The 15636-nt window shown below is 44.8% G+C and overlaps 1 protein-coding gene across 1 annotated transcript in view; it reads right to left on the bottom strand.

Moving 5' to 3' along the window:
- stk31 (serine/threonine kinase 31) overlaps positions 1 to 15636 on the bottom strand; it is a 228886-nt gene that overhangs the window by 120038 nt on the left and 93212 nt on the right. Inside the window, 1 exon segment of the mRNA XM_072509268.1 lies at positions 944 to 1066. Within this exon segment, the coding sequence (XP_072365369.1) occupies positions 944 to 1066 (123 nt within the window).

Genomic DNA, 15636 nt, shown 5'->3' with positions numbered 1-15636 from the left:
CATCGAGGTGCGGAGGGATTGGACATCGAGGTGCGGAGGGATTGGACATCGAGGTGCGGAGGGATTGGACATCGAGCTGCGGAGGGATTGGACATCGAGGTGCGGAGGGATTGGACATCGAGGTGCGGAGGGATTGGACATCCATCAATGAAGTGGAGGCAGTTGGGGCCAGGGAATTTGAGATTGTTGCTATGAGTTAGGGCATCAGAGAAATCATGAATTCCAGACCTGCTAAGTTTTTCCAGCATTTTTGAGTTTTTGTTTCAAATTCCAGTCTCTGCTGTATTTAGCTTTTACTAAATATTAATACGTTTTTTCAGATCCTTTCTGAAGGATAACAGCTCTTTTCCCATTGGTGCCTGTTTTTTTTAAACATACTTGGAGAACAAAAAGAAATGTAGCACAATGGTACTGTGATGAATTGGAGCTGAATAGATAGTGAAATTGGAGTCTGTCCCCTTAACCCCTGCTTGCTGAGCTCTCAATGTTGCATTCAGCGAAGCTAACAAATTCCATTAAGGTGAAGAAACATGATCAGCTCATCTCCAGGCAATCTAAGCTAGTGCTGGTTTAGCAGCAGCACTGAGGGAGGCTGGGGTTATCTCATTCTACATGTGCCGGGTAAGCAGTATGGGAAGAATAAGCAAGTGAATAAATAAAAAGCCAAAAGGTCACTTATTGCTGCAGTGTTTGTGTATTGCATTTAAATTATATTAAATCAATGCATCCTTGCATCATTCATATCTATTTACAAATTCTGCATATGCTTTCCCATCAAATCTCAATAAACCAAGTAACCGAGGAAATGGCTATTGCAATAACTACCACTTTCAATTAGCTTTTCAGCACTCACTGAAGTGGTAAATTAGCACTCAACTGTTGTTGTTCATTATTAATACTAATTTAATGCTTGGAATCAGCTGAAAACATCAAAAATTCTAACCTTTAGAACATTCACACGATCCTTGATGGGCAACTTGTCAACTTCAGAGATAAACTCCTCTACTGCAGCATGAAGTGTGCTGCGCACTTCATTTCGCTTGTCAATTAGGCTGTGCACATCATCCTGAGAATAATTAAATTGTGTCATAAATATTACACACAAATACAGTTAGTTATCGCCTCACAATGAGTATCAAATACAACTAAAATAATTAGTTTACTCACTGATGTTTGTAGTATTTACTATGCCCCATATAAAATCTTTAATGATATTCTCATTTTATTAATTGGTATCATAAAGCATGAGCCAGTCATTTGGATTCAGAGCTCAGCACAATGGCCCAGGTCTTCCAGTCAGCAGCAGAGTGGGAGCACATGCCGATGACCATGTTGTTACGATCCCCGGGAGGAAACCTTAATGACAAACCCCCCCCCCGCCCAAAATAAAGGAATTACTCATAAAATTCCACCTTTTGTAGCTTTTACTTTAAGACGAATCAGACCCAATAGAAATCATGAGTTAACTAAATTGATACCTCTAATTAAAAAAAAGTACATTTCATTTTAAATAGCTAATATAACAAAGGTATGTCTTATGCATCCACAAGCACTCCCTGCACAAAATGTGGCACCTCGCTTAATCTTTGCAACTCAGCCTCTGGTACATAGGATCTCTAATTTTCCCCACTCAATCAACTCGGCCTTCAGGTCACGTTCACCAGCAACTGTATTCCATCCAAGGTCCCTGGATCGACAGCAACGAAAAGGTGCATGTCTCGGAATACCCAGTCCTAATGGAGTAGCTTTCCAGAGTTCCGCTTCAGCTGACCAGTTCATAATTTTGGTCCTATGATACAAAGCGGCTGCTAAGGACATTAAACGTTTGCTGGGGAAAATCACGTAGCCTTGCAGGGGAAGTTTGCATTGCAGCCACTTAATTAGTGCATTTTTGTGACTGTTTCATGTATCATAATTTTGTGATGGAGACAAGAAACAAAAAGATACTCAAAACAGAAATTTTGGTTTCATCCTACTCGCAAGCCTCATACTTATTTACTTGCGCAATGTTTTTTTGCACTTTACAGCATAAGCTCATTCATTTTAGTGAATACTTTTAATTATTGTACATTTAGAACAGTTAAAATACACAACTTAATTTGTACCATATAATTTCAGCCCCTTATCACGTCTTCTGGCAATTCATCCATAAATCCATCATCAGTCCGTTCTATTGTTATTCAAAAGGTCCAGAATTTAGAGTGCGACTTCAGTAATCAAATCCCTGCTTCAATGAGCAAGTCCTAAGGTTGTCCAATAACCAGGTTGGGATTGTCCGTCAAACTCACATGTGGCACATATGGAAGCTACAATATATTAACAGACAGGACCCTGCTCTTTACAGACAAAAAGAACATGTACACACATTGAGCCTGTTTAAGTTAATCAAAATAAGCGACAGCAATTCGCTGGTTCATAACTCAGGACAATGTCTTGCCCAGAGTCAAGCCGCCTGGTTTAAATTTCCAACAATGTTCGGCAGTTAACTGACAGTCACCATCAACTGGTGCATTCTCCATGGCAACGCCTCTATCAATCAGAGTCCACTTTCCAAATGTAGCCATCTGGGATGGCCACTTCCTGATTACAAAATGGACAATACTGAGAAAACAAGCAGGTTCTGGGTTTGTCTGTATATTGGAGCCGCAGCCCTCAGACAAGACCAAAACTGTAGGCCCATTAGCATACTAATGGCCCATCTCCGGGAACAAAAGAGTAACATTTGAGTAACCGATATTAAGGCAGACACCCCGGCGCCAGAGGAGACCGAAACAAAGCAGGCCAACGGCCATCCAGGACATGCCCAGCCATCAGGGCACCCACCCCTTTGTTGGACGAGATCAATATGAATGATCAAGAAATGGTCCAATTGATTGGGGCCAAGTTCAAGGCCCGCCCAAAAGAGCACGAAGCCCCTTTGGGTATAAGAAGGAGCCCCCAAGAGAGAATCGCTCTCTTGGACCCGGCTCTCATCGCGGAGAGACCTGTCCACCAGCTGTGCCCGAAGCTAAGTATAGGCTTTAGCAGTAGTGATAGTTTAGTCTGTAGAGTTTTGTGCATGAGTATATTTAACTGTGTGTAAATAAATAAGCATCGACTTTGAACTAACTAACTGGTGTATCGAGTCTTTGATCAGTATTCGGTTTTGAACCTTGTGGCTATATCGAAAGATACCTGGCGGCTCTAGAGCAAACATAATTAGGATTAAAGGAAGGCGACCATATTGACCGCCATATTCAGAGCCAACCAAAGAGAGCAACATGTACTGGCGACCTCTGACGGGACTCGACCTAGAAGTGGCCTAGTCACTCCGAGAGAACCCAAATTTGAATTGGAATCCAATTGGAAACAGAAAAAACACAAGTGTGAGAACGATACTAATCAAACCTCCGAGATTCGGAAGTGTGTTAATGCATGCGTACTAACAGGGATACAAGGTAAACCTGAGATTTTGTTGCGTAAAACTGTTGGTAGTTTTGTAGGCTGGAAAATAGCGTAAGCTGTACCTGTGTTTACATCACCACTTTATCACCCCCCGTTCCAAATTCAGTAGAGAATCCAGAAATAGAGAGAAAATAGCAATGAAGGCAATGGAACACCTTATGAACCCCCAAGAATTCACGGTCGCAGCGACCAGTTGAATAGGACAGTGTCCCGTATGGGAAGAAGAGATCAGAAAATATCTCAAAGGGAAAGGATATCCCCTTTGGAGTGAATTCTGCACCAATAACGAAACAGGTCCCGGGAGTATAAGACATACTTGGTGAGAGAACCTGTCAGAGATTCATAAGAGGAGCTTTGGGGAAGCTCGCAAGCCGATGGGCAATCATGTCCTGCTTGGCACAATTGCGAGACACAAAGGAGGTCGTTAGGATGCTCCGTAGAGAGATTGAGGAGAGACAGAAATAGTGAGGGAGATGTGAGCGAATTTGAGAAGGGGAATAAGGAGTTAAGAGAACAGTTAGCAGCGAGGGACAGAGAGGTGGATGATGCCAAGTGGGCACACCAGTCTTGTCTCGCCCATTTGAGTAGTTTTCAGACCCAGTACGATAAGGCCTACCAGGACACGCAACGCACGGTCTTGGTAAGACAAGAAACCGAGCATCAGGTAGAGCAATTGCAGAAACAGTGTAATGATTTAAAAGCAGCCCTACGAGCTCTCCACACTTCCACAACGGAACTAAGGCAGAGCTCCGTAGATCACGCAAGTGCCAGAAGCAAATTGCAGAATTGCAATCTCTGCTTTCTGTCCAGAATGGTACGTTTGGACCCCAGTTAGATCAGGAAAACGGCCCCGATTGGCAGGAGTTAAATGAAACTGCCCACAGATACGTACATGGGACATGTACGCAAGAAAAACCTCAGAAAAGGAAAGCACTCCAACCCCCGACTGAACAGGCAGAACACACCCCCATGAACCCGGTAACCACACACCGCAGGGCTGCAGAAGGAAACGCAGATTCCCTATATACAACCCCGTTAACCGTGACCCAATTACTCTTTTCGCTAGAGCTAAACAGCAGGCTACCATGTACGGCCTGGACGAAAAGGAGCAAGTGAAGCTCACAGTTTTAAGCCTCGACCCGTCAGTCGTGGCAGCCCTTCCCGACCCACAGAATGTAGGAGGAGGCACACTCCAAGAAATGCACACAGTGATCCTGGATGCGATCAGCTATAACAGAGGAGACCCCCGTAGAAGGGCGAAACAATTGTAGACAAAAGAAAACAGAGCACCCCACAGCGTTTGCTGGACGCTTGTGGATACATTTCACAGCAGTATTTGAAGAGTTAGCCCCTGCCCATTTGTCCGCGGATAATATTGCCAAATGGACTTGAATCCTAGTCTCTCATGCGACAGAGGCAGGACAGAGAGCTTGCGCAAATTACAACCCCTAAGACGAGGCCCACAACGGGAAATGGGTTTTGAAAAGATTGTCCCGCTCTTGGGAACAGTCCATCCAAGGCAAAGCAGTGTTTGTTAAAGCAGAGGAAGAACAGACAGACATGCATCCAGTTAGGACGCACCAGAACCCCCATGGGTTAATGAGGGCAGGAACAGCCCACCGCAACCAAAATCCCAGGAGTGTTATAATTGCGGGCAATTAGGACATTAGGCACGAGAATGTCAAGCGCCCCCGAAACAGCAATGGAATCAGCCCACAAATGCCCCCTGAAACAGCAACGGAATCAGCCCACAAATGCCCCCCGAACCAGCAACGACACCAACAGCCCCAACCCCCCACCCAGGGAACCATACCCAAGGGAGCAATACCCCGGAGAGCCTGTTCCACCGTACATGCCCCAGGGGTCATGTTACAACTGTGGGCAGTCAGGACACTTCGCCCGAGATTGCAGGAGACCCCAACCACCAGCTAGACTAGCCCCCAGATATGAAACAGAACACCACCCACAGCAGCTGCAAGGTCCCATGCAAACTGTGAGTGCTTACCCACCACTTCTCATGGCAGGGACACCTCAACAATGCCACTTCATTTTTGTTTCTCTCCTCCTTCCTCTCTTCTTCGGTCACACTACACTGACTCCATATGCTAGTTACACCCCAAGCCAAATGTGATTTACGGTATCCTACTCTCTGATGGAACCTACACCATGTTTGTCGTATGTTTGTTCGTTTAATGTACATGTTAAATGTTGTTTGTGAATTTAAAAGTTTTCATGGCCCCATGTCACCACTCTTTTAACGCCCACTGGCAGTTAATGGAACAAGTTTGTCGACAGACAACTGTCCAGAGGAACTAGACAACCAATCATAGCTTCTCTCCTGATTTGAAGGTAATCACGAGAGGCAGCCCCACGACGACCACATATTTGTTCCGTTCTTGCCAGTCGCTCAGGCAGTGGAGAAACGGCACTGGTCCCCGCCCTGCCTGAGGACTCCCCTCTGGTCAGCTACGCTCGGGTAGAGCACAAACGGCACTGATCACCGTCCTACCCGGGGATTCCACCCATTTCTTACCCGCCGTGGCCCATACGCACCCCATTTTGGCACTTTCAGTTCAAAAGTCTTTTGTTTGTTTCTGACTTCCCTTGGGTTGTTTCCGTATGCTATTTACATCCTCAAACACTAGGATGGTAGATCGCACAGGCTGCGAGACGGCTCGCACTGTCAGTATTTTTCTCGGATGTCTTGTCCAAATATTAGGTTTTTTTAAAAATGAGGGAGTCACAGATGGTGACCAATTATAATGGGTAATTGGCAACAAATGACAGACAGACATACAAGATCTTAAGCAAGATAATAACAGATATTATGCTCGTGTCCACAGAACTCTGGAACCTCAGGAACCCCAGAGGAAGAAAAAGAAGACCGACAAAAAGAAAGATGAAGACAACCTTCATGCTTTTCACCTGGATCTTAGCAGGGTCCCTTCAGTTGTGCGTGGACACTACCCCCCTGACCCCTACCACACAGGCCGTGAATGATTCCCACCCCTGCCATACACTGTACCCAGAGATAGTTACCGACACCCCGACCTGGTGTGACAAGTTTATCACCTGGTATTCACTATCTTACATAGTAGAAGCACTCTTTGGACTGGCGATACTCTGCAGTGTCGTGCAGAAACTTAGACTCAGGAAAGGGTGAAGAAGAGCCTCCCGCTCTCGCACCCCGGTATACAAGATTAGGTCCCCTATTTTTGGACTCCAACAAACCCCCAACCCCTTTAAGTGAATTAAAGTGCATCCGTTTTTCTTTGTGTGTTTTGTTCATTCAATAAAGATATGTAAACCTCTGTGCTTGACTGCCAAGCCAGAGAAACTTGTGTTGCTGCTATTTGTACAGTTTAAAATGTTGTAGATTATTTTTGATTGTTTGAGTGAGCATAGTTTATTGAGGAGTTAGCGGTTCCAGTTTTTAATTTTGTAATGCATGCCTGAATGTCATAGCGCCCCATAGAGTTTTATAATGATCTATGTATGTAAAATGATTTTAGGTAAAAGTTGCGATTCATAGGATAGGACAGTGTAGAGCCCTTGAAGTGCTTATGGGTGCCCCGCTTGGTCAGAGAACGGAGACGACGCAGTAATGTCCTCGCGTTGAGGATCACAAAATTGCCCTTGGTGTTGGGTGGAGGTGTTGAGTTTGGGTAGGGTGCTCTTTCCAAGAGCCGGTGCAGACTCAGGGGGCCGAATGGCCTCCTTCTGCACTGTAAATTCAATGATAATCTATGATTAATCTAGGACAAATGTTCGGCACAACATCGTGGGCCGAATGGCCTCCTTCTGCACTGTAAATTCAATGATAATCTATGATTAATCTAGGACAAATGTTCGGCACAACATCGTGGGCCGAAGGGCCTGTTCTGTGCTGTATTTTCTATGTTCTATGTGTGTGGCCATCTGGGATGGCCACTTCCCGATTACAAAATGGACATTTTGCAAAGATTGCAGGGAAAATGGACAATACTGAGAAAACAAGCAGGTTCAGGGTCTGTCTGGATATTGGAGCCGCAGCTCCCAGACAAGACCAAAACTGTAGGTCCATTAGCATACTAATGGCCCATCTCCAGGAACAAAAGAGTAACATTTGAGTAACCGATACTAAGGCAGACACCCCGGCGCCAGAAGAGGCCGAAACGAAGCAGGCCAACGGCCACCTAGGACACGCCCAGCCATCAGGGCACCAAAGCCTTTATTGGACGAGATCAATATGAATGATCAAGAAACGGCCCAATTGATTGGGCCGAAGTTCAAGGCCCGCCCAAAAGAGCGCGAAGCCCCTTTGGGTATAAGAAGGAGCCCCCAAGAGAGAATCGTTCTCTTGGACCCGGCTCTCATTGAGGAGAGACCTGTCCACCAGCTGCACCAGAAGCAAGTCCCAAGGTCATCGCACGCTACCAGACAGATGGCCTTAGCTGTTCCCCTTTACCAGTTCGACCCCAGCAGCCTCAGAACTGAACAACGGCCATTGTTCCTCTGACTGAGTGGGCGCCCGAAGCCAAGTATAGGCTTTAGCAGTAGTGATATTTTAGTCTGTAGAGTTTCGTGCATGAGTATATTTAACTGTGTGTAAATAAATAAGCATCGACTTTGAACTAACTAACTGGTGTATCGAGTCTTTGATCAGTATTCGGTTCTGAACCTTGTGGCGGTATCGAAAGATACCCGGCGACTCTAGAGCAAACATAATTAGGATTAAGGAAGACGACCATATTGACCGCCATATTCTGTGCCAACAGCAACACAACCAATCAGCAGCATTCTCTTCTAATAAATTTGTTGACTTCCCCTACATTTGTGTTCTTGAGTATCCTGATGCAAGAATAAAAGCTTCAACACAAAATGTATTTTTTCAGCAATACTAAAGTTCTGTATTATCAAATGACCATTATCCAATAACTTTATTTTTTACTCTTGAACAAAATATGGAGAATCCTCGCTGACCAGTAAAATTTATATAGACGAGGGCCATATTGGTCAACATAAAACCTTGAAGTTGGTGATGCATATTTACTGTCTGTTCAGCAGGCCCAATAAATCTAGACACACAAGGATGCTAAATTCTGACCTGGATACAGAGTTTCCGAAATGTTAAATCACAATGGAGTTTCAAGTCGTGAAAACTGGAATATGTTCCACAATTACCAGATTTGATAGAAAAAGATGATCCAAGAAGCAAAGAGGGTCAGACTACATTGAGGTATACAGGTCAAACCAACAGGTGTCCCACATACTTACCCTACAAATGTATCAGTTGGTAACATTACAGCAAAACTGCCTCCATAAACTCCAGTTCAGGATACAGTCAGTTAAAGAGTTGTAGCAGTTGTAGTACAGAATTGTATTCAGAACTGAAAGTAACAATCAAGGTCATGGCTGCCCTCAATTTTTGTACATCTGGCTAGTTTCAAGGCAGCACAGAAGGAATCTGTAATATAAGCCTCTTTGGAATATCAGATAACACTGTTCAGCATGTTCAACTCATTCATTAAGTTTCCCACTGAAAAGCAGCAGCTGCAGTCATGAACTGCCCTATTTCATCACACTGCCGGATTTTCTAAAACGCAGGGCATTACTCATGGCACTCATATGACCATCTGGGCTCCTAAACACAATGAGATAGAACTTCTATCTAGGATGTCAACCTGCCTGTGACACAGGCTTGAGTTTTCTGACATCCAGAGCCGCAGAATCTATCCTGACACACATAAAACACGCACAGACGACCCACACCCCCCGCACACACACAACACCCACACCTTCTACTGAGCCTCTCGGCATTGTCCACCGTTCACCTATCTTCTCCTGCACTCGTCGATCTAGCACTTTTGAAGTCTGCGCTAATCCATGACTGCTGCAGCTGGGGTCGCAATCCCGACTGAAATAACACAATATGGTTGGGGCAAAGAAAACGAATAATAAAAACCTTTATTATTGTCGCAAGTAGGCTTACATTAACACTGAAATGAAGTTACAGCGAAAATCCGCTAGTTGCCACACACTGAGAATTCAGAATGTCCAATTCACCGAACAGCACGTCTTTCGGGACTTGAGAGGAAACCGGAGAAAACCCACGCAGACACAGAGGGACCATGCAGACTCCGCACAGACAGTGACCCAAGCTGGGAATCGAACCCAGGTCCCTGATGCTGTGAAGCAACAGTGCTAACCACTATGCTATCATGCTACCTTTGCAGTCAGTGGCAATGAGCCCAGCATCGACACTATTTGAGGTAATGCATTCAAATGTGAGGTAATACATTTTGGAAGGTCTAATGCAGGTAGGGAATATACAGTGAATGGTAGAACCCTCAAGAGTATTGAAAGTCAAAGAGATCTAGGTGTATAGGTCCACAGGTCACTGAAAGGGGCAACACAGGTGAAGAAGGTAGTCAAGAAGGCATACAGCATGCTTGCCTTCACTGGCCGGGGCATTGAGTATAAAAATTGGTAAGTCATGTTGCAGCTGTATAGAACCTTAGTTAGGCCACATTTGGAGTATAGTGTTCAATTCTGGTCTCCACACTACCAGAAGGATGTGGAGGCTTTAGAGAGGGTGCAGAAGAGATTTACCAGGATGTTGCCTGGTTATGGAGGGCATTAGCGATGAGGAAAGGTTGAATAAACTCAGTTTGTTCTCACTGGAACGACGGAAGTTGAGGGGTGACCTGTTAGAGGTCTACAAAATTATGAGAGGCATAGACAGGGTGGATAGTCAGAGACTTTTTCCCAGGGTAGAGGGGTCAATTACTAGGGGGCATAGGTTTAAGATGCCTATGGTTTAAAGATGCCTCTAAGGTTTGGAGTAGATGTACGAGGCAAGTTTTTTTTACACAGAGGGTAGTGGGTGCCTGGAACTCGCTGCCGGAGGTGGTGATGGAAGCAGGGACGATAGTGACGTTTAAGGGGCATCTTGACAAATACATGAATAGAATGGGAATAGAGGGATACGGACCCCAGAAGTGTAGAAGATTTTTGTTTTGACAGGCAGCATGGTCGGCACAGGCTTGGAGGGCCGAAGGGCCGGTTCCTGTGCTGTACGTTTCTTTGTTCTTTGTTCTATTATTGTGGCCAACATTTCATGCATTCAAACTCCACTCCAGAGATTTTAGCACATAATCTAGACTGATGTTTCAGTGCAATAATGACAATGCTTCATTGTCTTTCAGATGAGTCATTAAACTGAGTGGACATAAAATATTCCACAGCAGTATTAGAAAAGAAACAGGGAAGTTTGTCCAATAATCTCACTATTCTGTATTCTTAAAATAATATTACTAAAAATATAATCCAGTCATTCATCACAATGTTGTTTGTAGGGCTTTGTTGCTCACAAATTGGTACTACATTTCCCTGTCAGGTTGATAATGTCACTTAAGGGTTTCTTCCAGTCCCCACTGGCCCCAACACTAGAGGACCATTGCACTCCCACCCCTCCAACACCTTGGCTGGACCAGCCTCACTGGTCTAGCCAATTTAACTGCACTCCAGGAGTTTCGCCATGCTATCTGGACCGGGGCCTTTACCATACAAGCACAGCTACTCTGCCCTTCAAACCGGCTCTGCCATTTAATTAGATCATGGCTATCTGCTTGTGTTGAGTTCTGCATTGCCATGTACCCCCAATAACTTTAGATTCTTGTTGGGTAAGGGAATTAATCTTGCACTGCCTTAGAAATATTCAAATATCCTGAATCCTGCTGAGCCAGGGAGTTCCAAAGTCAAACATGGGGGGGGGGGAGAGAGAATGGAGAGAGAGAAATTTCTCAGGTTGGATTCTCCGCTTGGGAGACGGACCTTTCCCGCCGGGACGGAATAGCGTGCGATTCACGTTTCCATTGGGAAGGCGCTATTCATTCTGCAATTCAGGACTTCAAATCAACCAGCACTTTGCTGGTGAGCATTGGAAGGAATTGCCGGCCCAGTGAGCCTTGTAAGCACTCGGGCCAAAATTAGCGCTAAAGAGCCTGACAGCTGGAGCTGTTCTTAAGTGCTCCACTCACTGTAGCCACGGAGGTGGCTCAAAGACATGCCGCCTGACTTCAGGGGTCTGAGGTGGACCCACTCCTCCTCCTACCTAGCCTTAACCCCCTTCACTGACATTGAACCGTGTGACATCACATCCGTCCATATAAACCCCAATCGCATGAGCAAAATGACCCTCTCCATTAGAGACGTTGGCGGCGCCTCAGGGAATGTTGGGAGACTCTGTCTAAACCCAGCAAATTGAGTGTTTTTTTAGCTTCCGCGCCCCCTCAACAACTTAATCGTCCAGGCCCCCCCTTGTAAATACAGGCAACAATTTGCGCCCGCAAGACGTCTGCCTAAAAGGGTTGCAGCATCATGGAGGGTCCAACCTCTTAATGACATTTAAATTCAAGCAAATGGCGTTTTGCATGGACCCGCTGGCGCGGGGTGAGAACTTCGATAAAGCCGCCAGCTTGGACCGGAGCATGGCGACAGTTGAGCCGAAGAGCCTGTCTTCATGCTGTGAACATCTATGACAGAATCGCCGCCAGGCACATAGTGAATTTTTTCACTGTGCACTATTCTCCACCCAATCGCACTTCTCGCTGCCAGCAACGTGAAGCACAGAATTTAGTCCCTCATCTCGGTTCTAAAAGGGCAACCCCTAATTTTAAAACCATGCCCCCTCGTTCTGGACTCACACACAAGAGGACACATCCTTTCCCCATCCACCTTCTCAAGACTGTTCAGGATTCTATATACTTCAATCAATCTTCTAAATTCGCTGAAGAAAGCCCAGTCTGTCGAACCTTTCCTCATAAAACTCACTTCTTCCAAATGTCAACATCCTTCCTTAAATAAGAGGACCAAAACTACATGCAGTACTCGAGATGTGATTTCACAAATACCTGAAGCACAACATCTGTACCTTTATGCTCAATTCCTCTTATAATAAAATAATAGTATTCCAAGCCTTCTGAATTACTTGCGGTACCTGCACTCTAACTGTTTGCGATTTACACGCTAGAACACCTAGTTCCGAGAGGTGCTGTTGGGACAAAAGAGCTGGCAGCCCTAGGATTTACCAGCAGCTCTGGAGGCAGGATCCTTGCCTTAAAGCCACGGAAGCCTGACAGCAGACAGTTAACTATAATTAAAAAGGCAAATGGAATGTTAGCATTTATTGAAAAAGGATTGGAGTATAAAAGTAGAAAAGTGTTGTTGCAATTGTATAGAGTGTTGGTGAGACCACATCTGGAGTATTGCATCCAGTTTTGGTCTCACTATTTGAGGAATCTGGTGGCATTGGAAGCAGTTGAGAGGTGGTTCGCCAGATTGATTCTGGAGATGAAAGGGTTGACATATGAGGAGAGACTAAACAGTTTGGTCTTATGCTCGCTGGAGTTTAGAAGAATGAGAGGGATCTGATAGAGGTATATAAAATACCAAAAGGGACTGATAAAGTAAAAATGTTCCCCCTTGTGGGTGAATCTAGAATGAGAGGTCACTGATATAGGTTGAGAGGCGGTAGATTTAAAACTGAGATGAGGAGGAACTACTTCTCGCAGCAGGTGGTCAATTTGTGGAACTCGCTGCCCCACAGTGTGGTGGAGTCTGAGTCATTAAATGGTTTCAAGGAGATAGATATATTTCTGATATAAAAAAACAGATTGAAGGGATATAGGGAACAGGTGGGGAGATGGATTTGAGACCAGGAAGAGATCAGCCATGATCGGATTGAATGGCGGAGCAGGCTCAAGGGGCTCAATTACCTACATCTGCTCAATTCTTATAATTGCCTGATTGGGATTGAAGTCAGTCTTCAACAATTGGTTTTCAGGGGGTGGGAACGTTGGAAGAGATGGAGAATCAAGCAAGAGTCCCAAAACAGCAGCATTTCCCTGCACGATTGTCCCGACCAATGAAGTAAAGGAATTCAGATGTTAAAAAGCGGGATTCCCATTTGCATCTATTGTTATGGGCCAGGGTTTAGAAAACACCAAAGTATATTATGGAGCTCACCTGACTACAACTGTTTATTGATTTTGGTTACGATGAGCCTGCCTTTCAGGTGTTATTCAAGAGAGGCCTTAAGCGCTTTTAAATCAAAAAACAAGCTTTATTCTACGAATTTAGTTCACATTTGTATAAGCACACAGTAAGCATTTTTATCAACTACAAACATAAAGACTCCACACAGCTACAGTAATCTATGTACAACCTTTAATGAATTCCCCCTTTAACTGTTCCAATTCAGTAACAAAATCCAAGTATTTTTGACATTCCTACTGGTATAAAACATGTTATTGATACTCTTGTTCCCCTTTCAAACAGCAGGTTTGAATTCCTTCCAGAAATCAATTATCTTTAAGTTATCAAGCAGTCTGGGAACAGCTTTTAAAATGAAGATAGAGAGACACTTCTTTCAACCTGTGCAGTTCAAAACAAGTCAAAACTCAAAACGAAAGTAAAATCCAGCGCCACATATCAGCTCAAAACTCAAAACGAAGGTAAAAACTCAGAGCCACAGCCCAGCTCCACCCACACAATGACATCACTGAAACCATGTGATAAGACAAAAACATTTCTTAAAGGGACAGTCTCATGACACTATTTAACTTTGCATAGCAGGACTTTACACCCGATAGTCCCCCACGTTAAATTGACCATTCATGACATTAAATTGACCATTCATGGCAACGTGAGAGCCAGTTGACATGCATCACGACAGATCCCTCACAATGTGCACCTGCTGATCAAAACCTGCTGAAGGCGCACAGGTGAATACAGCACCTCTGCACCCCACTGGGTTTGTGGGGGGGGGGGGGGGGAGACATGCCCAGGCACTGCCCCCTGCCAGTGCGGGAGGTGCCACTGAATAAAAAAACATTGGTGGGCCCCAATCTTCTAAAAGCCGGGTTGATGTTAGGGCGGGCTCTCCCCAATGTGACACTGTGAAACTCGCCCTTGGATTCCAACCCACCCCCCGCCACAGTGTCAAAGAACATAGCAGGAAAAGCCGGCAACACAGCTTGCGGGCTACACTCCACTTTTCCCGCCCAGGAAGACACTGCAAAAAAAATGGCAAAAATTCCATCATAGGAACGGAGTGACAATCAGACTCCGATTGCCACTCCACAGATGTTCAGACCCCACATCTCAAACAGAACTTTCTACCACATAGGCAATGGATCTTTAGAGAAGTTCATGGTACCATGGTGTTTTCTGCACGTCAGCTCCAAGAGATATGCTAAGAGCAGAACTCAACACATGTTAATCTAACTAAATGTTCGGAAACATTTTTGGTGGTCTATGAAAGATAGTGGTAAAAATCAGATTGTCCTAAAAAACTGATTATGGTCTGGCAATTCCATGACAACACACTTGCTTTGCGTGTCCTGTGACACCTTATCAATAACAAAAGGAGTGAGAAGGTCTGTGATTTGCCGTTTAGCATGATGTTCTCTACAATGCTTTCTGAAGCATTCAGTATTCATAGAAGTGGCATCCACATTAGATATTGCAGTCTTAAATTTGAGATTTGTAACTTTCATTTCACTGATAACTGCTTTAAATTCTTGTTCTGAACAATAAATGCAACAAGGACCACTTCTCAACTGCACGATAGCTTTGCTCTCAACAAAGTGCCAAATAGACAGGAGTCATGTACCAGTCTGTCCCACAAAAACAGCATGCGATTTGACTGTCGGCTTGAAGCAGTCTTATCTGCCTCAGCAGCATCCCGTGCGGAATAGTGTGTGTTAATGACAAGCCAACGCCAGAATCGCCAAGGCCAGCATTGCCTTTGGCAAGCTACAAAAAACTGAGAGTGAAGAGGAATTAGTCTTTCAACAAAAGTCAAGGTATACAGAGCAGCTTCCCTTCCCACTGCCTCTTCTATGTTTGTGATACGTAGATAGCTTACTGCAGTCACACAAACAAGCTACAGCACTTTCACCTGACCTGCTAAGATCAGACATCGAGATTAGATTTCTAAAGCGGATATTCTCTCGCTGACCGACATACATAACATCTACACTCTGCTGGAAAGAGCTCAAATATGAAGGGCAGGATGCTTTGTCAGACTGCATGAGCACTGGCAAAATGGTTCTAAGCCGAGCTAATTGGAGGAAAGTGCTCCAAGGACACGCAGATGGTCTCATTGAAGAATTTCAACATCACCCTGGGGACATGGAAGAACCTCAA

This window comes from Scyliorhinus torazame, chromosome 6 (genome assembly GCF_047496885.1).
Source record: "Scyliorhinus torazame isolate Kashiwa2021f chromosome 6, sScyTor2.1, whole genome shotgun sequence".
Lineage (NCBI taxonomy): Eukaryota > Metazoa > Chordata > Chondrichthyes > Carcharhiniformes > Scyliorhinidae > Scyliorhinus > Scyliorhinus torazame.
Note: the sequence above shows the minus strand (reverse complement) of the source record. Positions and strands in the feature narration are given on the sequence as shown.